The sequence below is a fragment of the Plecotus auritus genome, assembly GCF_963455305.1.
Source record: "Plecotus auritus genome assembly, chromosome: 5".
Classification (NCBI taxonomy): Eukaryota; Metazoa; Chordata; class Mammalia; order Chiroptera; family Vespertilionidae; genus Plecotus; species Plecotus auritus.
In genome coordinates, this window is record NC_137776.1 from 139,045,836 (window position 1) to 139,071,990 (window position 26,155).

A 26,155-nucleotide genomic window follows, 5' to 3' on the forward strand; every position below is an offset into this window, starting at 1 on the left:
GAGCAAAATTTAGAGAAGTCCCAACAAGTTGGGTAGTAGAAAGGACAAGCAAAAGAATGGGCAAAAGAAACAACTGAGTTTATTTGGGTTTGGTTTTCGGCAAACTACGTCATTCTTGCCAGAGCAGATACTTCCAGCTGCGATTGCTGGAATAAAAAGTCGCATATGTATACCGCATACAAAAATAAAACTCAAAATGGACTAAGGACTTAATTGTAAGACCTAAAACCACAAAACTCCCAGAAGAAAACATAGGCAGTAAACTATCTGATTTCATATTTTTGGGTATGTCTCCACGAGCAAGGTAAACAAAAGCAAAAATAAACAAATGGGACTTTACCTAACTAATAAGCTTCTGCACAGCAAAGGAAATCAACAAAACAAAAGGACAACCTACCGAATGGGAGGATATATTTGCCGATGATACAGCCGATAAGAGGTTGATATCCAAAACATGTAAGGAACTCACACAACTCAATAATGAAAAAATAAGCAATCCTATCATAAAGTGGGTCAAGAACCTGAAGAGACATTTCTCCAAAGAGGATGTACAGATGGCCAACAGACATATGAAAGATGCTCAATATCACTAATCGTCAGGGAAATGAAAATGAAAATTACAATGAGATTCCACCTCAGAACAAAAAGTCAGTAAGTAACAAGTGTTGGCGAAAGGTGCACTGTTGGAGGGACCAGAAATTGGAGCAGCCACTGTGGAAAACATTATGGAGATTCTCAAAAACTAAAATAGAACTAAACATAGGACCCAGCAATTCCACTTTTTGGGTATTTACCAAAAAAAAAAAAAAAAAAAGGAAAACACTAATTTGAAAAGATATATGCTCCCCTATGTTCAATGCAACATTATTCACAATAGTCAAGACATGAAGCAACTGAGGTGTCTGTCAATAGATGAATGGGTAATGAAGATATGGTACATATATACAATGAAATGTTATGCATCAATAAAAAGGAATGAAACCTCCCTACTTGCAACCACAGAGATGGACCTAGAGGGTATTATGCTAAGTGAAAGAAGTCAGACAGAGAAAGAAAAATATAAAGCATGATTTCACTTATATGTGGAATTTAAAAAATATATATAGACGAGAAACAGACTTATACAAACAAGGAACAAACTAATGGTTGCCAGAGGGGTGGAGAGATGGGTGAAAAAGGTGAAGGGGAAATAGTCAATAACACTGTGATAAATTTGCACAGTGACAGATGGTTACTAGACCATGTGGTGAGCACATCGTAAGATGTATAAATGTTGAATCACTAAGTTGTACACCTGAAACTAATATAATATTGTCTGCCAACTATAATCTTATCTAATAATAAAAAAAGAGTAATATGCAAATTGACCATCACTCCAAGACACAAGATGGCCGCCCACATGTGGTCAAATATGGCAGCCTCCATGTGGACACAAGATGGCCACCACAAGATGGCCGGCAAGGGAGGGCAGTTAGAGGTGACCGGGCTGGCAAGGGAGGGCAGTTAGGGGTGACCGGGCCAGCAGGGGAGGGCAGTTGGGGGCAACCAGCCCTGCAGGGGAGGGCAGTTGGGGCAACCAGGCAGGGGAGGGCAGTTGGGGGTGACCAGGCCAGCAGGGGAGGGCAGTTGGGGGTGACCAGGCCGGCAAGGGAGGGCAGTTGGGGGTGACCAGGCTGGCAAGGGAAGGCAGTTAGGGGTGACCACGCTTGCAGGGGAGGGCAGCTGGGGGGGGGACCAGGCTGGCAAGGCAGGGCAGTTAGGGGCGACCAGGCCAGCAGGGGAGGGCAGTTGGGGGCGACCAGGCCAGCAAGGGAGGGCAGTTAGGGGCGATCGGGCCAGCAGGGGAGCAGTTAGGTGTCGATCAGGCTGGCAGGGGAGTTGTTAGGGGGTGATCAGGCTGGCAGGCAGAAGCTGTTAGGGGCAATCAGGCAGGCAGGCAGGCAAGCGGTTGGGAGCCAGCAGTCCTGGATTGTGAGAGGGATGTCCGACTGCCTGTTTAGGCCCGATCCCACTGGGTCCCAGATTGGAGAGGGTACAGGCTGGGCTGAGGGACACCCCCCGCCTGTGCACGAATTTCGTGCACCGGGCCTCTAGTAAGATAATGATTGCTTTTGGGGAAAAAAGTCACATACATGGGCTGGATGTGCCCACTTCAGGTCTCTTCTTTCTGCTGTTACCTTTAAAAGGACCCCTCTTTGTTTTACAGTTTACATATTGCATTTCCTCTATAAATTTCTCCCAAATTTTATATAAGCAATGTTGGAATAGATATGCAAACTATATAGGTCTCCACTGTAACCACGGTGAGAAGTAGAATTGGAGTCTTTATGATTCAGAATGTGGCTTGCTGCATAGTCCCCTGGGAAAGTCACTTTAGAGAACATACCCTTCTCTTGTCCCCTCCTTTTCCCTTTGTGCAGCAACATCAAACACAACTGCTCGGGAGTAGATACTAGGGACTGGTTTTAAGCATCCAAACTCATTTCCTCTCCCATCCTTCAATCCCTCATAAAGAAGTACCAGGGGAGTACACATTACACTTGCATCAGCATTCAGGATTTTACATTTGTCTTTCAACACTTCAATAGAATTGACTGAGGTAATAATTTACCTCACTGATTTCTGTACATAAAGACTCTAAAGATAAAAGCAGGTTCTCTAAGAGATTAAAAATCAAAACAACCCCCCCCCAATTTTAATGGATAGAACATCTCTTTGAAATTCTAGTTATCTAGGCAACTTGCTGTTATCTATACATTTAGTGAAAGAGAAATTAGAAATTGGTTTGACCATAAATACACACACACACTCACTCACACACACACACACACACTCACTCACACACACTCCAGAACAGTTACCTGAGGCACAGCCGTTAACCTTTGTGGTGTGAGCCATGCTGGCTTGAATCCAACGACAGATCTAGAAAGGAGTGAGGAGTCATGCAAATTTATGCATCAAGTTCCCAAATGCATTCAACCTGAAACAATAAAGAGAGCCCCATCAAAATGGATCATTTAAAAGTATGTACAACACTAAATCTTAGACTTCTGTTTACAAGGATGACTGCTAGTGGAGAAAGCAAATCTGAAAGGGGGCAGAGAGCCTATGGCTCACGGGGGGTGGCTGCCCTGGACCCGCCAGTAGTAACACGCCGACAGGTGCCCTGGAGGAAAGCAGGTCTCCAGTTAATACTCTGATGGGAAACAAACTAGTTATCCAGGAACGCAACTTTTTAGGAAGGTGGTCTTCAAATACAAATGACCTCCTAATGTGTATCATTCTGTAGCACTTCACAAACTTTTGGTTTTCAAGCTTATCCTCCTTTTGAAATGTTGGTTCAGTAAGCTTCATTTACTCAAGTTCAACTTGAAAGCAGTTGTTACACTACATGGTCACATTTTTTTAAAAAAAGATGAACTTCATGATAATTTTTTGAGATATCTCAAGTCTTTCACCTACAACACAAATGTAATCTAGTTAATCCGCCTCTTAAAAACAAAAAAATCTTCAATATTTCCCATTGTCCTGTTGGATAAATTTCAAATGGCAGTTTTGAAATATTAGGGTTCGTGTTGAGCAACATACTGGTATTTATTTTACATTGATTCTCTATTAAAGGTTAACTGAGATTACCGTAACATTACTTATGTTACAATCATAGAATTTAAAACAAATGGGGGGAAAAACAAAAATAATAGAAGAAAACATTACTCCAACCTTTGCAAAGCAAACCATGATACAGACAGAAATAGTCCATTGTTCTAACTCTAGGCCCACGAATTCAGAAGAAATTGAGCTTAACAAATTCCAAGCTCAGTGCTGAAGTGTCAATTTAAAAATCTACTATATAACTCCCAACAGTATAATGTTAAAATAACAACATATCCATATATACTGGAATCCTAATGCAGCCGTTGAAATCATTTACAAGTTTTTAATAATACCAAAAAACACTCAAAGGACATTGATTTTAAAACTATCCTATCACAAACATAATTTCATTAAAAACATGTAACAGTAGGATATGTACACATTTAGACATTTATTTAAAACAATTAGAAGTAAATACACCAAAATGTTCACTGCCCCAGGATGCTGTGCAATTACAATTTTAGCTCCTTTACTACTTTTGTAATAATAATTATTAAAAAGAAGCATTAGATACTTCCTGTCAACTTTGTTTTTATTTGCTTTAAAAATGCTATGCAAAAAGCAGCTATCAGACCCCAGTCACGGAGATTCTAAGAGGTCAGAAATGTAAGTAAATAAAAAGGAAGGAAGAGGAAATGGCTCATCACTTAGCTTGTGAAATTTCCCTCATTGTTTGATGGATTTCTACAGTTCAGAGCTAACTACTGTGAAAGCAACTCGGTGCAAACGCTAACGAATGGCTGCTACTGACAGGAGTGCCCCCTGCACGGCTTTTCCAGCTACAATGACTACAGCTCAGCTCCCACAAAGACCCAAAGCTGGACCTTCCACCGGAGGCCTCCACGTTCTTGCTGGCCCCCTCGCCGGCTCCTGGCAGCACACTAGGAGGGGAGGGGAGCTGCAATCTCTCTGACTGTGTGGCGATCACCCGACATTCTGCTGGAAAGGGGCACTGGGTCAGGTCCAGGGCACTGAACGTGGAGAGCAATAACCTCTGTGCACAAGCAGAGCCAGCTGAATCAAAGCAGGCTTTAGGGGTAGAGTGAGCATCATCTCTGAGAACAGGAATAACTATACATGTCTGACAAATGTGCCTTTGTTAAAAAAAAAATAGGAAAGAAAGAAAAGAAACAAATGGGGACTAGGCGGACTGAAGGAAGGGGAGTGGGGAGATAAGGGGGCCAAGAAAAGAAACCCAGCTTCTGGAATTATTCAACGAATTATACTTACAAAAGCCAAGAACAAGAACCTAAGTGAAATCCCTCTTTCCTGGCCCCTTTTGAGCCTGGTGTGTTTGCACTCCTGCTTCATGGTGGCTTGTAAATACCACCATTTAAACTCTTGAGGGCAAGCAGAAGGCAAGAAGGAACAAGCTGCATGGGCTATGGATGCATGAAGTATGTGTCAAGGTATGTGGATGGAGATGTGCCCAGGCTCTTCCTAATCAACCTTCATAAACTGTGGTCCAAGGTTCGCTCACGTTGTTGGACCCCTTTCATCCGGCAGATCTTTATCTCAGATTCAAACGGGTCTCTCTCACCCTCCCACAAACTGAACAATAAAATCAAAACGAGGGGGAGCTTAAAATTAGGAACTACAAGCCTTTCAGTGGTAAAATAACAAGACATGCCTGTCACGGGGCGTGGATCCTGGCAGTGTTCGTGCAAAAACACATTTTATATTGTGTATCGATTTTCCTCAGGTATTGCTCATGCCTGACAGGTGGCCTCAAACTGGGAGGACTCCGTCTTCTTAATGACATGCAGATTCTTAGGTCGGTGTATTGGATAAGCCAGAAAAGGTTTGGCCAGGATCCATTCTCCGTTACAGATCAATAAACTGCTTCTTTTCTCCCTCAGAGAAGATTCAAACCAGTAAATCTTAAGTGGTACAATGGTGGCTTAGTTCTGCTTACTAAGAAAGAGCACTTCTTTGAAAGGATTTAGGAAAATACATCAATAGAGAAAATAAAGAATTTGTCTTCTCTATTTATTTCAAGAGACTGATCTGCATTGAAGAACATGTTAGTAGCTCCCCAAGTACAGTGCAGAGAATAATGCAGAGATTATACAAATTAACCCCTAAATACTTTCCATTAGCTTAATACAATAAATATAAAAACCAGCTTAAAAAAAATAAGCTCCCTAGGTCTTTTCTAAGAACACATCAATAAAAACAAATAGATGAAATTGAGGTTTGCTATGTACTCTAGGCTAGCACTGCCAACCAATCAAATGCCACGTCTCGGTGAGAACCATGATAATGATGACGATGATACCGATGCCACTGTTGATGACAGCCAGTATATATTGCACTCTTGCTGCTATTAGTTATTGGAATCTAAAACATAATCTACTTTAAGGTGCACCATTACTTAAGGCAAAAATAGTTATTGGTGATTAAATGGTGACAAAATGCTTTTTTAAAAATTACATTAATTATAAGACACATCCTCATTTCAGAAGTGTTACCACGTGAAACTTGTGCATCTGAGAATTGGTGAAATTATGTTACATTCAAGGCACTTTTTAAGGCACCGATTTAAACCTCAAAACAACCCTATGAAGTATTAAAATCCTCTTTTCCCATTTTATAGATAGGAAACTGAGGCATAGGGAGGTTTAGAACTTGCCGAGGTCACACAGCTAGTAAGAGAGAGAGCTACATTCGGGGCTAAGCGAGTCCTCGAGCTCATGCTCCAGCCGCTATGAGTATGAGATTTAGAGTGAGGACACTATTGCTTTAACAAGAACTTAGACGCATAGGTGAGTGAGGTGCTTTCCAAGGTAGTCAGTCACCTGACGGATGTATATGCTTATTGCAAGGATGCTTTGCTCAAATCTTTTTTAGACAGAAAGTTATGTTTCAAAATTTATGTAATTGTTTTTAAAGCGATTGAATTTCCAATTTTATTCCTTGGGGTTACATGTTTCAGAACTTAAAGAGGTACTTATACGGCACACAGGAAATGTCTCAGCACTTAACCATCACACTTTCTTCTAGACTCCACATTTAGTCAGCTTGAGTATCGGCCTTGTTCCTTAGATTCTGCTATGAATGTCATTTGACTCTTTCAAAAAATTAAGTACTTTTTCAACTGAAAACACTGTCCACCACTGAGGACACGTGGGAGGCTCTCAGTGGGACCATAGTGGTTTCAAAAATGGATAGAATTAGACCTGGCTGGGTAGCTCAGTTGGTTAAAGCATCATCTCCATATGCCAAGAATACAGGTTTGATCCCCAGTAAGGGCACATACAAGAGGCAACCAATGAATGCATAAATAAGTGGAACAACAAATCGATGTTTCGCTCTCCTCTCCCTTCCTCTCTCTCTAAAATAAAAAGAAAATGGACAGAATTATGGCAATATAATTAGGATAAGAACCCTTCTGCTCAAAAGGACAATTATGACAGTAGAAACAATTTTGATGCGAAAGTTCAAGAATCTCTTTTATAACATGTCATAGTATTTTTTCTTCACTTAATGAAATTAAGGAAGCAATGTACACTGAGTGGCCAGATTATTATGATCTCTGAATGCATAATAATCTGGCCACTCAGTGTATTTGTATCTCAAATGGGTACCAAAAGTATTCTACACTTTTGCTGGAGATCAACCACCTATTTGCCCTGAGCTTTCTATCAGCCAGTGCAAAGGGGAAAACTGATCAGGTACACGATTTATAGTATCTTTGATATCAAATAAATGAGGTACTCAAGAGAAGTACACTGAGTGGCTAGATTATTATGCGTTCAGAGATCATAAAAATCTGGCCACTCGGTGTAGTTTTACCTAAAATCTGGAAAGGATAGAACATACAAAAAATAATAATTTATTACCTCACAATCCTAATGTAGCCATTGTTACCACCTGAGGCTATTTCTTTTCAATATACTGTTTGACTGGACGTATATTTTAATTACCTTCACATGTTTTAAAGACCTATATCATTCCAGAATGTGCACCAGCCATTTTTTCTGAGATACGAGAAAAACTAAAGTGCTGAGCCATTCCCAGAAGTTCAGACACTAGCACTGTGAAGCCGACAGAGACACAATGAAAGGAGGAAGCCTAGAACAGCTGTGTACACCATTCAATTCCAATCCATAGTACGGTCTTACTTTGCCCCAAAAGAATGAGAGTGGCCAAAAAATGTATTCACAAGAGATCACTGGGCCTAAGTCATAAAGCTTAGCTGAGTGTGTTTTAGGGTGAGAAGGATGGAAGGTCCTTCCAGGCAGAAGGAACAGCACATGCAAAGGCAGTAGAAGAGAAAGTGCATGGCAAGTACAAGTACAGTGGCTAGAGCACTGTCTACGTCCATGAGGGCTCAGCTGTAAATAAAGTGAACTGCCAGAGAGAAAGATGGTGTCAGGAGAGTGGGTGCTAAGGATAAATCTGAAGGAAGTAGGTGCTACAAAAAACCAAACTGAAAATCACACACACACACACACACACACACACACACACACACACACTTTTACCCTAATTTAAAAAATGCAAAGTTCATTTATTTCTTTAAAGAAGCCAGAATGCTTTCAAACAGGCATTCAAAAGCCTATCCAATGTATAATATGCCATCTACGAATGTCCACATATTTCTGTCAAGAATTTAATGAAAGGTAATTTATTTAAAAGTATGTTTTGTGAGCAAATTCTGGCCACAGTTCATCATCAGGTTACCTTCCGTTGATTTTGAATATTGGCTCCTACTAGAAGAATTGTGGTGAGTAATATTAACCAGCCCTTGGTTATTTTGCAACCAAATTGCCTAATTATGACCCAATCCCATTTGGTTTCCTCAAATATAGCAGATAGTTTTCTTGGTATGAGTGGGGTATAGGTAAAGAGAAATCTCAACTATCAATCCAGATCTAAATTGAAATTTTACCTGGACACTTGTTTCCATTTATAATGTAAGAAAATGGTTGGGTTTCACCCGTGAGAGAAATTTTATGCTACGCTTGTTCGGTTGTATTTTCAAACTTATTCCTTGGAGTAACATATTTAAGAGGCTGAAGGAAGTACTTAAACCACAGGAACAATTTAAAATGCAGGCAATAAAGACAAAATATGAAGAAGCAAGAGTAAATAAATTCATTCATTTAACAAATGAGTGCCTACGATGTGCCGGATACTGTTTTTGGCACTGAGGATATAGCAATGAACAAAGCAGACACCCACCTCATTCCTTTCCCAAAATAATCTAACCAAAGACCTGTGCTTTGGACCCAAAGATAATTTAGGTCACTGTGTGCGTCACAGATTAGCTGTACGAAAAGCCAATTCCTCACTTGTCTTTTTTTGCGTTATTTGAAAAGACTTCCTATGTTAAGCTTTGCCTCCCAGTGCACAAGAGTGGGCAGGAGTGTGCCCACAGGCACTCGGCACCATGGAAGCACATCAGTAGCTCCCCAAGAGTGTGCATAAGGGCAACGCTGTTAACAAACGGGTTAAAACCGTCGCAGAGCCTGCAAATACTTTCCGAGCCCTGCACTGGCTCTGCTCCAGGTGCGTTGCTGGGATCCACACAGCTTCCTGAACACTTAAAAAGAACTGATGCTGGCAGATTTTCTTTCCAGGAAATTTTCTGTGATGAAAGTTTATCAGATCATAACAACTTAAGCTGAAAACTAACTTATTTTCTCAAAAGAAATAGGGAACAGACTGGAAAAGAACTGACAAATGAAAATTAGAATTTTCCCCCTGACCAGTGTTAGAGTATCGGCCCACGCACCAAAAGATCGAAGGTTCCATTCCCAGTCAAGGGCATATATCTGGGCTGCAGGGGCCAGGGTGCCACCTTCCCATTTTTTGTTGACTTTAGAGTAGGGGTGGGGAACGTCTGGCCCACAGGCTGTGTAAGGCCCACAAAATCATTTGGTCTGGCCCTGCCAAGGAATTATGGGTGAGTTAATTAAATGTTTGACCAAATACGGCAGGCTAATTTTTTAAGCTGATAATTTTGTATGGCCTACGAACCGTGTTATAAATATCCAAATGGCCCTTGGCAGAAAAAAGTCCCCCACCCCTGCTTTAGAGGAAAGTAATTTTATGACTCAGTTCAGTTATAAGCACATAAAATAGTCTTTACTGACTTGCTTTGATTCATCTATAAATAGTTTAAAAACAGATCATAGCAGAAACCTCATCCTTGATTTTATATATTTGTCCATATTAGTGAAGTCTTGCTCTTACTTAGTAAGCATCCCTGGTAGAACTTTATGAGTTAAAATATCAGTGCTTTTGCCTATTCAAATATTAAAGAACCAAAACGTAACAGACACAGATATAAGAGAATTAGTTCAGGGTAGTTTGAAGGCTTTTGTTCATTTCCTATTTAAATTATTTAAAATATGCAGTTATTAATATTATTTACTGCTATCATGGACATTTTCCCTTTCATTCCTCTAGGACTGGATTCTTGTATATTCTGTGTGATTACTCTTACATTAATTAATACACTATTAATGACAAGTTCAAGGGTGCCTGGGACTACCATTAGGTAAAAGAGAACCTAACCTTGAAATGGGGGTTCTCAAAGCGCGGTCCCCAGACCAGCAGCATTGGTAAGGTCTTCTGGAAACGTTAAAAATGCAAATTCTCACACCATCCCAGACCTACCGAATCATGAACTCCGGGGGTGGGCCCAGCAGTCTGCAGTTTAGTAAGTTTTCCAGGTGACTCTGATGCAAGCCAAAGGTTCTTAAAACCACTGCCCGTAAATATTAATTGGTTAACTGGTCAATTGGGGGTGGGGGTGGGGGAGGGATGAAGTCATAAGGCACCTAGAGCCAGGAATGTCCTTTGATTTTATGAAAATGGTACCCAATAGTTTAGAAAATATCCCCCAAGAAGCCTTAGTTTTTTCCCCATTAATTTATTGACAAGATATTGACTGGACACTTAGCATGTAGCAGGGACCCTGCTGGGCACCATAGTGCTAAACAAAATAGACTCAGTTCCTGCTCCTTGGGGCTTATAGCTAGGAATTACACCCATACACACTAGCAAATTATTAGCAAATCATGCTAAATACCATGAGGGGGGGAAACAGGGTTGAATGAGAATAATGGAGGCCAAACTCCTTGGGACTGAAGTTGAGGATATGCAGATGAATGGGATGGGTGGTCTTTAAAGGCTTCTCTAGGGAAATAACACTGAAGATGAGACCTGAGAGATACCTAGAAGTGAGCTGCAGGAGGTGGGAGATAAGAATAGTCCAGGAACAGAATGGAGCTCAGAAACAACGCTTGCACGTGATTTTCTCCAATGGCATATAAAACAACTCAATAGAAGGAAAGTCTTTTTATAAAAAAAAATGGTGCTACAGCAATTGGCCATCTAAAGGCAAAATAATGAAACTTGATCTTAACCCTTCACCTTACACAAAAATTAAGTCCAAATAAATCATAGTCTTGAATGAAAAACAAAAAATATATAAAGCTTGTAGAAGAAAACAGAGATCTCCAATTCTTGGAAAAGAGTTCTAGACATAACACTGAAAGGAAGATGGATAAAAGTAAAAATGGATCAGGCGGTCTTCATCAAAATTAAAATCTTTTTTTTTCTGTGAAAGAATGGCCTGGAAGCTCTGGGGCAGGATAAAGCTCTATGCATTTGAGCAACCGGGTTTATTAAGAGATGGAAAGAGCACCTTGGTCTGAGAGGAGAGGTGAGCAGAGGCGCCATTATGAGATTTGGCCACAAGAAAGAGAATGGGTTTTATTCTAGGTGCAAAGTAAAGTCAGGGAGGGTTTTAAAGCCAACGAGTAACATAAGACAAATCGCCTTATTTCTCAATATTTTGCTTAGGCTTCTTACCATCTTTACGGAGAGATAGGTAGGGGCTGAAGAGCTTTAAAAATTTTATTTTCCACTATTTACTGCAGAAAGGCCCAGCCATCCCTAAACAGAAATTTCCTAGATGTTCTTGTGTTTTCCCCTAACTTCTAAGTTCCTAGTTATTTAGTGGAAAATTAAAAGGGGGCAAGGGCCCAGCCCAGAAGGTACTCTGTAATGTGCTGCCTAGCAAAAGTTCCCAAATGTTAAACTGTGTTATCAGCCAATGCACTGCTACTGAAAACAGTTAGGTTATGGGAAAAGCTGAGACCAGACACTGAATGCAGAGACTTAAAAAGGCAGAACCTGTTTCTACTGTGTCCCAGCCACACTCAAGTGCAAGTGGCCCCTCACGCGTCTTACAAGCTATTCAAGCAAATCCTGAACGGGGCTTTCCTTTACTTGTAATAAATCGCACTTAAGCTTTTCCCTTTTTCATAGAGGAGACTCAGAACATTCTGTGCTTTTTTTTATTGTCAAGGGCTTCCCTCCTGGGACAAGCACACTGCTTTCATGACTCCGCAAAAGCCATGCTGTTTCATGTCCCGTCTACCCTTGCTAGGCGGGCCAATTTCAGGGCATGGGCTGGGGTGGGGGCATTGGCATCTGCCACAAAGATTTCATTTAGAAAGAGGAAATGACTAAAAACCCTACTTCCTGGCGGAGTCCCATCCCCCTGGGGAAATGAATAGCAGTTTGGTGACAACCTGACCGATGAGGCCACACCCAGGAGGGAGAGCCTTGTCCCCTGAGTCAGCATAGGAAGGGAGGACCCCTGGGGTGGGTCACACCAATTTCAATTGCCATCAACCACCTGATCCTTCTGCTGGGAAATGCAACATGCTGGGGGAGCCCACGCAGCAGCTGGGACTTCAATCCCTCCCCCCTCACCCGGAGGTCCTGGCTCTCCCTTGCCCCACTTCCTTTCCCCCTTGGAAAGTCTCTGAAGGCAATGTCTCAACTCCAGCACCCTAGGAAAGTGCCAGAGGGTGGAACCTGCCAGAGGAAAAGCTTCACCCCTAACCCAGGACAGAAAGGTTGGGCTCAAGCCAGAAACATGGGCTGAAGCCAGGTCCCAAGAAGGCTGGCTCCCCGAGTGTGCAATCGGGCAGCACAGAGCCAGGTGCCACCAGCTCCTGAACTGAGGGCCCTGGGCACTACAGAACACCTGGCCCCTGGGTGATAACACCGAACGGGCTGGGTCTCAGGCAATGAGGAAGCTGGAAGGCAAGATCCCAAACTCAGAGTGAATACTGAGATCTAGAGAAAGAAGAGGAGCGGGGGAGGGGGGGGGTGTCGAGAAGGGGGAACACTTTTAGTATATGTGTATCACACTAAAGTAAAATTAATCCACAAACGTTTGTTTGAAACTACAGGTAAAGGGGGTAGGGAGAAGCAAAAACAAAAATTTTTAGCCACCAAAGGAAGGTAAATGTTCACTAATGGAAAACTGTTATTTCCAGTTTAAGGTGTCTGACATCTCATTGACATTGTTCTTATTTGTTCTGCACTTTAAAAAACAAACATAAAAACTGTGTTGATAGGCACCTTCTAGGCCCCTTGCTATGCAAACTGTGGTACCTAGGCCGACAGCAGCATCTACTTGATGCTGACTTGTTTCAAAAGCAGAATCCTGGGTCCCACTCCGGACCTACTGGGTCAGACAGAATCTTCATCCTAACGAGATGCCCAGGCGATTTGTATACACAGGGACGTTTCAGAGGCACCGGTTTGGCCCTATTTGCCTCATCAGGCCTTATGCTTCCTACCCGATTACCTTCCGTCCTGAGGGCCCACAGCAATGGCTCACTGCCTTGGCCTATCACCGAATTACAGCCCAGACCCCACCGCGGACCAATTAAATCACTCTCTGGGGTGGGACTCAGACAGAAGTGTTTTTTGTTGTTGTTTTTTCAGATCACATATTAGAACTTTATTTAGTTGAAGAGGAGCAGAAGTATTTTTTAAAGCTCCCCCAGGAGATTCTACTGCACTATGCTTGAGAGTCACTGGTCTATTCCAGTGGTTTTCAAAGTGTGCTCCCTAAACCGGCAACATCAGCATCACCTGGAACTTGCTAGAATGCACATTCATTCTTCCCTCCCTCCCTCCTTCCCTCTCTGCCTCTCTCCCTCTCCTTCCTCACCCTCTCTCTAAAATCAATAAATAAAATTGTTTTTAAAAGTTAGTTCTCAGAAGGCAGGCATTCTGGATATCTATTTTGCACAATAACTAGGCACCTGGAAATTTTTTAAAAATTATGTTTCATAACAATAGCTTAAAATTCATTTTAAATGAGGATGAAGCCAGGAAGATACACTTCAGGGGCTGAGGGGTTCATAGGGGCAAAAGCATGCAACAGATGGAGACTGTGGTTTAGAGCAGCAAATGAATTCTACCGTCCCAATAGCAGTAATGCTTCCCCAAATCTGACCACACAGCATCCCAAGACTCTCACAGAGATTCTGACTCAGTGAGTCTGGCATGGAGTTGACATTCATGTTTTTCACACACAACCCCAAGTGATTCTTGTTATCAGAGTCTGAAAAACACTTTGCCTTACAGGAATCCCATTCCCTCGGTCGCTGCTTCTCAACGTGTGGCCCTGGACCAGTAGTGTCGGCACCACCTGGGAACGTGTTAGAAATGCACATTCTTGGGCCCCACCCTGGAGCGCTGGATCAGAAACTGCAGGTGGGCCAGAGGTGGGTGTGTTCCCTAGGCCTCCAGCTGGTCTGAAAACCATGGCAGCAGGCCATCTTACATCCTTAAAGTGGAAGCTCCTTGCTCTTATTCAAACACCTAGTTTTTGGTGCAAAGCACAAAGCAACGCTCATCCTGGACCTTGGCCAGTGTCATTCTTATGGAAGGGGTTGCCCTGTCCTTTGGGAAATGCTGAAGACAGTCTTTGGATGCAATCATAAAGTATTCATGTGGCTAGGAACAGAGTTGAGCACACTGCCAAATGCTAGTATGGTGGGCATTTTAAAAATAGGATAAAAATCTACCCTTATTGGATAGACAATCTAATAGCAACAGGAAACAAAGGTTGCATAATGTGGCAAGGCACGTTCTTCTTCCTAAGTTTCCGTCCTTTCCTCCTCTCTTTCCATACTATTGTTTTGGCAGGAAACATTTACCACAAAGATATGAAAATGAGTTCACCGTTCCATTATGTCCAAATACAAGAGAACTATGTGAAAACTCGAGGAACACAAGACAAGAAACATTTACAAAATAGGGACAGGTTCCAGAAGGTTCCCCAAACCTGCAAAATCAAATGCATGGTTTTGTGGTTTTTTAGGAAGAGGTTCTACAGCCTTTGTTAGATACTCCAAAGAGGCCAGGACCCAAGGGAAGTCAAGAACCTCTGAATGTCTACATATTTCACTGGAAACAGATCAGGACAAAAGGCCTAACAATGTCATAGTCAACCATCTGAGAGAAAAGGCACTGCCTTGCCCAGAACCTCTTTTTCTCTGGACTTAAAAGCTGCTCCTTGTAACTGGGGCTCATCCACGACGACGGCAGAAATCTGGGAAACACAAAGCGGCAGCCTGACAACCATGTGTTCATTTCAACATGGCCTTGAACTACCTCCAGGTTTCTGGGAAAGTGTCTTCAATGCTCTGGGCCTCCAATTCCTTGTTGCTGAACTAGGACAGCCGTGATGACACTTCCAGGCCTGACAGGCGATCTCTGGCTCTGCTTGTCTACATCCCAGGCCCCAGAAGAACTACAAGGCTCCCTAGGGCCCACATTGGCAAATAAAGAAAGACCGTATGGAACACTGTGTATGAGTCAGCGGGACAGGTCTTGCCTCACAGGTCCCACTGCCTCTGGAAGGTCCTCCTGGCACAGCGAGACCAGAGAATTCCCACCGGAGAGACGCTGAAACAGTAGAGCTCTGACTTCTCCTCCAACCCAGGATGGCTGCTTTTTTCTGACCCCTTTCTAACTAAGTTATCTCCTCCCCCTCAATGGAATAGTACTAAATTTTCAACAATAAAGTGTTAGAAAGAAAGTGAAAATCAGCTATCATCCCGCTACTATCAACATTTTGGTGTGTATCTTCCAGTTCTTCCCTGTTCTTTTTATTATTATTATTATTATTATTATTATTATTATTATTGATTTCAAGAGAGGAAGGGAGAGGAAGAGGGAGATAAAAATATCAATAATGAGAGAGAATTATTGATTGGCTGCCTCCTGCACGCCCCCTCCTGGGGATTGAGCTCACAACCCAGGCATGTGCCCTTGACCGGAATCAAGCCTAGGACTCTTCAGTCCACAGGCTGTCACTCTATCCACTGAGCCGAACCAGCCAGGGCTCTTCCCTGTTCTTATGTACACATTTGTATACATACAATTTTTTCTCAATATGTTATTTTATAACTTCTAACATTATTATAGCCATCTTTCTAAGATAGTACCAATATCTCTTTTTAATGCCTGCATAGTATTCCCTTTCACATTTGTGCCATATTTGGACCTTACTTCACTATTGAAATATTTAGGTTATTTCCAATTTTTTCATATCACAGACACTTTGAGGGACATACTTTTACACAGAGCTTTGTGTTCTTGTCCAATAATCTGCCATGGACCAACGCCAAGAAGCAGAGCTGTGAAACAGAGATAGAGCCCATGCAGTCTGATGGGTAATGTCAGGACGCCCTGCAGAAGGCACGGACTTAACTCACCTAAACCACTGGGAGGGCCAGTGAACCTGGAATCCATGCCGAGGTTCACTGCCTTTAATACAGTAAACACACCTCAAAACAATGCACGGAAATCTCTCTGTAGACAATTAATATGCTTTCATTAATTGTGAATTCAATATAGCCATTTTAGGTGTTCAACATGGGATTCTACGTCTACTCTTCATCCTTGGCTCAGAGTAATTTATATTGTATAAAACTCGACTCCTGTGTATAATCTGAACATTTCCTCTGGGGGTAAACTTATAGAAACATTTTAATTTTCTCATCCAGAGGTCTGAGAGTGAGGAATCCTTGACTGATGTGGATTGCTCCATTACTCACTACACTAATGGAGCAATGGGTTTGATGTGTAAACAGTTAGCCAGAACGGAGATGGGAATAAATTCCAGGCTTCTGTCCCAAGACTGAAGAGGTCACGGAGTTGAGAGGACACACTTGGAGTGCACACAGTTGGACCCACTATACCTTTTGAAGCAAGCACTTCCTTATCCACTTAAAAGAGGTATCTATTACACATATACCCCCCAAAACTAGCAGATGCTTAGAATAAGTGCTAATAACCATTTCCAGCTATTGCTGCCATTGTGAGGCTGGATTCTGCAAATTAGTTTCCTATTTATTAGTATTACAGAAGCAGAAGTTAATACAGCTAACTACAGATTATATTAAAAAAATTTGAAGCTGTGAAACTGGAGGAAACTGAAAATTTCCTCACACTTTCTAAGTTCTTGTAGCTGGGCGAAAAACTAAATTAACATGACACAGATTCACAGGAGAAAATGTCCAAAATGCACTGGGGCTATACATGCCGGTGCCATAGAATGTGAGACCCCAGGAGACATTGGGAAGTTGAAGATTATAGGTCATTTTGAACAAAGGGAAGGGGGACAGGGGCCTGGGATTTTAAAGGGAAGGCAGGTAATTCGCATGTAGATGAAAAAGCAAACATGTGGTAAATGAATTCTTGCTGGGCCACCCAGAAACAACGGGGACGCAGAGGGAAGTCTAACAAACAGGCTTTGCTAGATTTTCCCCATCTGCCACATTTAGTTTATAATATGATGCTAAGATCATGCTCCCTTCCGCTAAACAGGTTTTTCCATCTGAATTCCTCTAGGCAGGTAAAGGGTGAGAGTGGAAGATTCTAAGTTTTTTGTTTCTTCATAACCAGCAAAAATCAATATCCCAAATGGCCTAGGGGAGAAACCAAGATGGCGGCATAGGTAAGCACCTAAACTGCTGCCTCGCACAACAATTTCAAAACTACAACTAAAAGACAGAACGGACATCATCCAGAACCACAGGAAAGCTGGCTGAGTGGAAATTCTACAACTAGAAGGAAAGAGGAAAGCTCACGGAGAATCAGAGGAGCGGCAAGGGGCTGAGGTATGGAGACGCGCGCAGAGAGGAAGGGCGACTGAGTGCCTGGCTGACTTTCTCTGGCAGGAGGGGGAAGGAAGCCCACGACTGCACTGAACCCCAGTTCTGACTACACTGAACCTCAGTTCCAGGCGAAACCCTGTGGACCCAGGCTCATACAGGGGGAGTCTGGACTGTCAGGTAGAGAGAAAGGCACACGGAGACTCAGAGACCCGGGGGAGCTGCGGCTCGTCTGGAGGCGCGCCCATGTGCGCACACGCAAGTGATCGCAGGGAAAGCTGAATGGGGAGGTTGCCGCGGGCTTTCCCTAGCGGAAGGGAGACGGAAGCTCCTGACTGCACTGAACCCTAGTTCCGACTGCATTGAACCCCAGTTCTGGGTGAGCCCCTGGGGACCCACGCTCTTATAGGGGGAATCTGGACTGTCAGGTGGAAACTCAGGGGAGTCGCGGAAGGCAGAGGTCTGGAGGCACGCGCACAAGGGCAAGGCTGATGGGAAGCCAATACTGTCTGCTCCACCCTGAGACTCTGCCCCATCCAAGCTGAGCACAGAGGCTTTTGCAATTTGGCAAGTCTAATCCTATAAGGCTGTCTCCAGCACCAAACTTCTCCCAGTGTAGACACAGCTGATCCTCACAGCCAACTGGCCTGGAGGTCTATTCCTTCCAGTGATACCAACAACAATCAAGACTTAACTACAACAAGGTTGTACACACAGTCCACAAAAGGGTGCACCAAGAGTGTCCACCTCAGGTTAACTGGGGAGGCTGACCCACTGGGCCATATAGGAAACCTAGCACACAAAGCTACCCTACCAACTCAGGGAAGCAGTGAAAATGTGGAGACAAAGAAACAGATCACAAATGAAAGAACTGGAGGAAAACAAACGACTGGATATAGAATTCAAAACCACGGTTATAAGGCTTTTCAAGAATATCCTAGAAAAGGCCAATAAATTTAGCGAGACCCTCAAGGATATGAAAAAGGACCAAATAGAAATTAAACATACACTGAATGAAATAAAAAATATTATACATAGACCCAACAGCAGACTAGAGGAACGCAAGAATCAAGTCAAAGATTTGAAAAACCAAGAAACAAAAAACACTCAACCGGAAAAGCAAAAAGAAAAAAGAATCCAAAAAGTTGAAGATAGTGTAAGAAGCCTCTGGGACAACTTCAAGCGTAACAACATCAGAATTATGGGGGTGCCAGAAGAAGGGAGAGAGCAAGATACTGAAAACCTATTTGAAGAAACAATGACTGAAAACTTCCCCTACCTGGTGAAAGAAATAGACTTACAAGTCCAGGAAGCACACAGAACCCCAAACAAGAGGAATCCAAAGAGGACCACACCAAGACACATCATAATTAAAATGCCAAGGGCAAAAGACAGAGAATATTAAAAGCAGCAAGAGAAAAACAGTTAATTACCTACAAGGGAACACCCATACGACTGTCAGCTGATTTCTCAACAGAAACTATGCAGGCCAGACGGGAGTGGCAAGAAATATTCAAAGTGATGAAAAGCAAGAACCTACAACCAAGATTACTCTACCCAGCAAAGTTATCATTCAAAATAGAAGGTCAGATAAAGAGCTTAACAGATAAGAAAAAGCTAAAGGAGTTCATCACTACCAAACCAGTATTATATGAAATGCTGAAAGGTATTCTTTAAGAAGAGGAAGAAGAAAAAAGTAAAGATAAAAATTATGAACAACAAATACATATCTATCAACAAGTGAACCTAAAAATCAAGTGAATTAAAAATCTGAGGAACAAAATAAACTGGTGAATATAATAGAATTAGGGGCATGGAAAGGGAGTGGACTGATAATTCTCAGGGGGAAAGGGTATGTGGGGTGCAGGAAGAGACTGGACAAAAATCGTACACCTATGGATGAGGACAGTTGGGGGGAGGTAAGGGCAGGGGGTGGGGTGGGAACCGGGTGGAGGGAAGCTACGGGGGGAAAAAGGAGAAACAATTGTAATAATCTGAACAATAAAGATTAAATTTTTTTAAAAAAGGCCTATTATGGGGTGGGAAAACTTTGGTCCTCCTCAAAACAAAGTAGAGTATTTTTAAAGAAAGAGAACCAGGTACATAGGGGAAAATTCCAAATTTATATATGTAGGGGGGAGCAAAAGTAGGTTTACCAGTTGTGAGTACGCAAAACACAGAGTTAATAAAGCTACTGCAATAATCATACCCAGCATGCCTTTTTCCATACAAACAACTGTAAGCCTACTTTTGCCCACCCCTGTCTACTGCAGGGTGCCCTTACAGAAATAAAACCACATTCTTAAAGACAAAAATATATGATATGTAGTGTCGTACGATCATGAAAAACTCTTGGTTGCTATGCTTTAACAATCTAGACGGTTCTGAAAACCACCTGCATTCCAATCCTTCTTTGGTGGATGAGGACATTTCCTGAAATAACAGAAGTGAAGGAGCCAGGAGAGAGGAAGGCACAGCGCAGCTTTTTTTCCTATGATGGAAGCAGGCGGGAATAAAACTTTCTTTTCTGAATTTCTTCTGGTTTCCTATTTATTTCCTTAATCTCCCCCTTCCTCAAAGCCCTTAACCAATAGAAAAGGAGCAGTTACTGGAAGTCCATGTTCATGAAATACATATTTCTGTATTCTTTTCATGAGCAGGAACATTGAGACAGTTCCTCTCGCTGAAACAGAGCTCCTGGCAGCGAGGGTCTCGTGGGTGTCACTCTGACTTGCCTGTGGTACAACAGTGCCATCCAGAGTCAGAGCCGGCTGAGGCTCACGCTTTCCCGACAGCTCTCCCCTCCAGGTGTGGCCCAGGGTCCCGCAGCACCGGCACCCCTGCAGCTGGTCAGAAATGCAGAACCTCAGGCCCTCGCCCCAGACCTGCCATCTCGGAATCTGCATTCCCACAAGAGCCCTGTGTTCAAGTGTGAGAAGCACTGTTTCCACAGAGATCTTTACCCCACTTCGGCACCTCTGGAAACTTAAAATGGGGATAGCCCTAAGATGACCCATGGCAGTGGCTTTTCTTTATTTTCTGACTGTCCACTTTCACTTGACACATGTGAGTCATTTCTTTAGAGCTCAGGAGCTCAGAGGCCAACCCCCAGGCCAACAGAGCTGTCCACAGAGAACGGCGTTCGTTACGCCTTTGCTCTTGACCAGGCATAACCTGCATGGAAACTTTATTCAAACTGCCCTGCTGTGAAAATGCTAAGACTGCATATACTAAAACAGTAAAATATCCCCTTGGTCTCACTCATCCCCTTGGTCTCACTACCAGAGCTGCACGGGTGGGGAGGGGGCCACAGACATGTTTTGCATCCCCCTTGGTTGGCTGCCGTGGGTGAAAGATGGCCAAAAGCAGGATCGATACCATATGAATGCATCTGCTCACTCTGAATGAAAACCCTGATGAGCCTTTAAGAAGGAATGTCAGCCTTCAAGCTCCAACAAGCCCTGCCAGAGTGCACACTGTTGAAGTGTCAACGCTACTGTTCTGAGCGAGAGTGAGCAAACACATGTTCTAGTCTTACCAGCTCAACACATGTTTTAGTCTTATCAGCTGCCCAGGAAACCTGCTGGGATGTGTACTGATCACCAGACACCATGCACTTAAATCCGAAAGCTGCATTCCAGCATACTATTGGACCAAATCCACACCCTGTAACACTGGGGTCAGTTATCACAGATCTTTGTAACTCCACTAATTTGCTAGCTCCTTATTTCATTTTTGTAATGCCGTGAGCCCGGGTGACTATATATAACTTATGGTCCAAACTGGGACACTTTTGAGAGTGCTAAAATGCTAAATAGATGGGTTGTTGGGACAGCAGGCATAAACCAGGACTGTCCCAGGCAAACTGGGACATATATAATCTCCCTACCTTTAAAGAACTGACAGAAAAAAAAGGTGAGGGAGAGGAAGAACAATAAGTAGAAACACTGGGATACTGCTATAAAGACAGTCTAGAACAGACTAGCAAACAGGCACCATGAGACCCAATACATTCTTATTAATGAGATGCAGTAAAAATGCGCCGTGGGTACGAAGAAAGGCTGACAGTAATGTGTGATATCAAATGTGTCTGTTATTCCCAATGCCATCAACACTTAGCATAAGTGCCAATGAAATGAGTTCTAGAATGAGAGGCTCCTAATAATATAATCTCAAACTTTCGCCCGGGAGCTGCATCACCCCCTTTACCCAGAGTCTCATAACTGGATTATCTAAGAATAAAATTCTCCTAGCTTCTATTTTAAACAGAACAGACACGTCCACAGCTTTACAATTTCACGTGCATTATCTTAGCTCAGTGTCAAAACAGCTTCGTGAGATACCTTCCCCCAGTAACAGATAAAGGGGGGGACTGAAGTTCAGAGAAGTGCGCCCCACATGGCATGTGGCTCTGAGTCAGCACTTACTGGACTGGGCTTTCCTTCCCAGCATGCCGCTCTTCCCCAGTGGGCTTTACAAGTGCAACTATGTACAGTTTTCTGAGTATCTGGCTAACAGAGTCTAGGATAGCCAATGCTCAAAATGCTTTTTAATTAACTAATTAAAAATTATTTTTCGCATGACTATATTAATTCCGAAAGAATTGGTACCGTTCTATTCCTGTGTATAAATTCTCACTTGATGACCTAGTCTAGGCAAATCATATACACAGATTATTTTTTAATGTAGTGAGAGCGTACTGTTAGAGAAAGGTAAGAGAAACCAGGAATCTACCACTACCATGTAGTTAATACAGCTAGAAGGAGAAGGAACATCCAGAAATGGAGGTCTCTGATAGGCAGATTAGCTGTCTGAGGAGCGTATGAAAGCAGAAGGCTGAAATGCACTAGATCTACTGAGATCCTGGAGTTTTAGGCCCGATTTCCTTGGACTTCAACAATGGCTCTGTGTAAAACACGTTCCTCAAACTACCCACTGAAGGTCCTGGATCGAGGCTGGTATTTCACGCCCCTGCCACAGACATGCGGGCCAGCAGGAAAACGGAGGTTGCTCAGTGCCTTCTTCAGTATTTGGTCTTCTGAGACAACAAGGAAAAAATAGCTCGGAACAGTTCATGAGATCACGGCAAAACCTCTGCACCTGACATTCCCCTTTGGGTGCTTCTCCTCATTTGACACCACAGTAGTTATTTAAGCTTCAAGACCACTGCCTTAAAGCAAACTGATTTTTTAAAAAAAGTTTAGGGATTAAATACACATTTAATGGGAAGAGAGTATCGACACTAAAACACTACACTTGTTTTCTGTAGCTTTCATTAATTTGAGATCTGACCAGTGCCAAGGATAAACAGAATGAGTTGATTAAGTTGCATGGGAAGGCAGAGAAAAATCCGAAGAGGTACAAAGTGACAGTCTTATTACACGGAAGCTTCTGTAATTGCTTGTCTCCTATTTCATCAATAAAAGTAAAATACAGCACACTTGTTTACAATGCCAAGAAATATTATAAAACATCATTATCCACCCAGTACTTGTTTAGCCACTCTGTTTGGATCACTAATGAGAACAGAAAATAATCAAGTAAATAGATAAAATTATCAAGAAAATAATATCCATGAACTTAGCTTATACAGAAACCCTAAGCCCATGGCCAATTCACTCACTCTTCTTTAGAAAGTCTAGGAACTCAAAGAAAAAGTCCTATCGCAAGGGAACACATTAAAAAATGATGCTTACAAAGCAGAAAAGTTGGGGCAAACATCCCTATAAAATGTACAGTTCCTAGGGACACTTATTATTACAGCATGATGCAATAATTATAATTGACAATGACAGACCTGACTTACTAAAGGAAGCTTAAATTATGTTCAATATATATTTTTAAAAGTCTATAAGTGTGTAATCAATTTCACAAAGTTTTCAAATAAGTGGTTAAAGTGAGAGAGGACCAGAGAAGACAAAATTAGAGGGACAAATCCTGGGCCACTGGGAAAGCTCAACCGTCCAGAATAGCTTATTCTCTCAAGGAGAGGCAGCACCTATATTTTTACTACAATTTATTTTTAAATATTTTTTAAAAATACTTCCTTGTGGTGCCCGGTAATATTCATATTTTCCGAAGATCTGTATGATTGCCAAAACAGGTATCCTATACAAACTTAGGAAAACATAAACAAAGGGGCCAGGAATGATGTTACTGGGTGTCTGCCCTGCCCGGTGCTGGTAGTGCCTGGGTAGACCTCCGGCTTTAAGTCCTCTTGTTATTCCTGCACAAGTTTGATCTAGTGCTCAGCACAGATGAAGCATTCAAATGCTTATTGAAATAAATATTTAATTGTGTGGCTGAGTCATATCATTAAGGCCAAAAATGTAAGCTGTGGTCAAATCATGAAATACTTTCTTAACCCTTTACCTTGTTCTCGTTGCACAGATCAATGTACACATGTGAATTTTTAAATGTGAGGAATTTCATTTCTTAAAAATGGGATCTCTCTTATTTCACTGATTATTAACTTACAGCCTAATTCTTAAACTCCTAAAAATATTACAGAGCTCGGCCCCTTTTTTACCCAGGTTGATAATAATTGATGCTTCTTTTCAAAACTGTAGCAAGTCCAATAAAATCATGGGTACTTATCATCTCGGTTGAAACCATGCTGACCACACTGATTTTTAAATCTGTGCTTTGTTTAACTGTTTCCCAGAGGACAATATAGTTCAGTCTCCAGACATAGCAAGTCGGGATCTATTCTACTTGTGTTCCCTCTATTTCAGAGGTTAGAAAAAGACTGGCTCTCCCACAGACACCTCATGAGGAAGAGCCAATGCAACCAGGGTGAAGAGCGACACAGACCGCACTGGAATATACATTTTCCCACAGGCAAAACAGAGCCAAGATAAGCCTCGTTCTTCTACGGTAAAATCCTTTGCTTTTACACCAGATTCTCTTGGGAGAAGCTCCCTAGAATTTGGATCAATTTTGAGTGAACAATAAATTAAACAAATAAAAATTATATATTGTAAGAAGGATTTTATTCTGCAAAAGAAACATTTAAGCAGATCTTAAGATAACTACAGTAAAAAAGAAGATATTTTAAGGCAGAGGCTTTGAAAAGCTTATGAAAGTGATTAGAAAATTCAAATATGTACAGACACACAAACACACATCAAATCTATATGCAATTTCAAAGAAAGAAGAAGATGGAAGACCCCCCCTCCCACCCTCAACGAATCTGTGGTTCAAAACTTTTGTTTTAAAGTGTAAGATCTTTCCCAAATTGTGATCTAATCAGATGCTTAAAAATGACCCTGCCTTCACTGTTCTTATGTGTCTCCAGATAGGCTTTTCTCTTCTTTTGTTTATAAAAAAGTTCATAATATATTAAATATGGAGTTAAAGTAGGTGAAAAAAAATATAAACTTACTCATATAAACATGCAACAAAAAGACGTTCTAGAACACCATGGATACTTACACCCTCGCCATCACGTCGACGCTGGCTTACGGATAGAATAGGCTGCCAAGGAGAGACACAAAAATAAAACTCTCAAAATACCAAAAGGGAGCGCTAGCTTTATTCCATCTATAGTAGAAGCTCATCAGATGGAAGAGAGAAAAGATGATCAGTACCTATTTACTGTAAAGGACATAGAGAAATTAATTTCTCTTTATAAATTCAAATAAATTTAAAGTCAGAACACACACACAGTTCTGTCTAGCTTGAATTTTTCTCCCTCTTGAAGATGGTGAATTCATAGGAATGCAAACCATCTCTCAGTTCTGAAGAGCGGGTAGGTCCATGAAGTTGAAATTTGGGGTAGGAAATTTACAAAAGCAACCTTAAGCACTACTAATTAAATTTCCCTAATTAAACACCTAAACTTCACCCTCTTCTTTCCAGTTTTTTTTAGTTTTGTCCAAATGTAAATTGATTCATAGAAGCTGATGTAAAAATAATATCAATTTTTTAAGGTGAGAGAGAATAAGGGCATGGGTCCGTGCATGTTACCCTCAAAGAGAAAAGTTATTCTCTCCCGCCCTTTGTAAAGCAAATCTGAGGTGGCTTGAGGATGCCTCTGTTCCACATTCTTTAAGTGCTGCCGTAAGTTTTAAAATTCTTTGGAATCTCAATGCTTAAAATACCCTGAACGCTGCTCCGTTTGTGTGTTAAGGATGGTGGTGGTGATGCTCTCGTTAGCCATTTAACAAAACAAGCCCATGACCTGGACAGGATGTGAGAAGAACTAACAAAAAGGGAGGATTACCAAGATGAATGATCTGGTTACCTCAATGACCACAGCCAACATGTAAAGAGGTGGATTCTAACACAGGAACTCTAACAATTAGGTAAAAGACTTTCATTTGCTTATCTGATAAAGACAGAATATACACATACATGCCCAGACTACCCCTAGCCACACTTGCAGCACACACCTAATTGCAATAATTACACTTCCAGGGGAACCTGGCTTCTTACAGCTGAATTCTCACCCTTGCAGGACTTTGCCCCACACGGGTCTACATGTTTCAGGCTGGGAAGTATCAGTGGTGGTAAACAGAAAATCAGTTTGGGCTAGCAACACAGCTCTGGGC

At 42.0% G+C, this 26,155-nt stretch overlaps 1 protein-coding gene across 3 annotated transcripts in view; it reads right to left on the reverse strand.

Annotated features, from left to right (window-relative positions):
* Positions 1-26,155, reverse strand: part of KANK1 (KN motif and ankyrin repeat domains 1) — a 205,227-nt gene that overhangs the window by 62,290 nt on the left and 116,782 nt on the right. For all 3 annotated transcript variants that reach the window (XM_080668062.1, XM_080668063.1, XM_080668064.1), the window contains one exon: positions 2,862-2,980. In XM_080668062.1, the coding sequence (XP_080524188.1) occupies positions 2,862-2,898 (37 nt within the window). In that variant the 5' untranslated portion in view covers positions 2,899-2,980. The remainder of the gene's footprint in view (positions 1-2,861; positions 2,981-26,155) is intronic.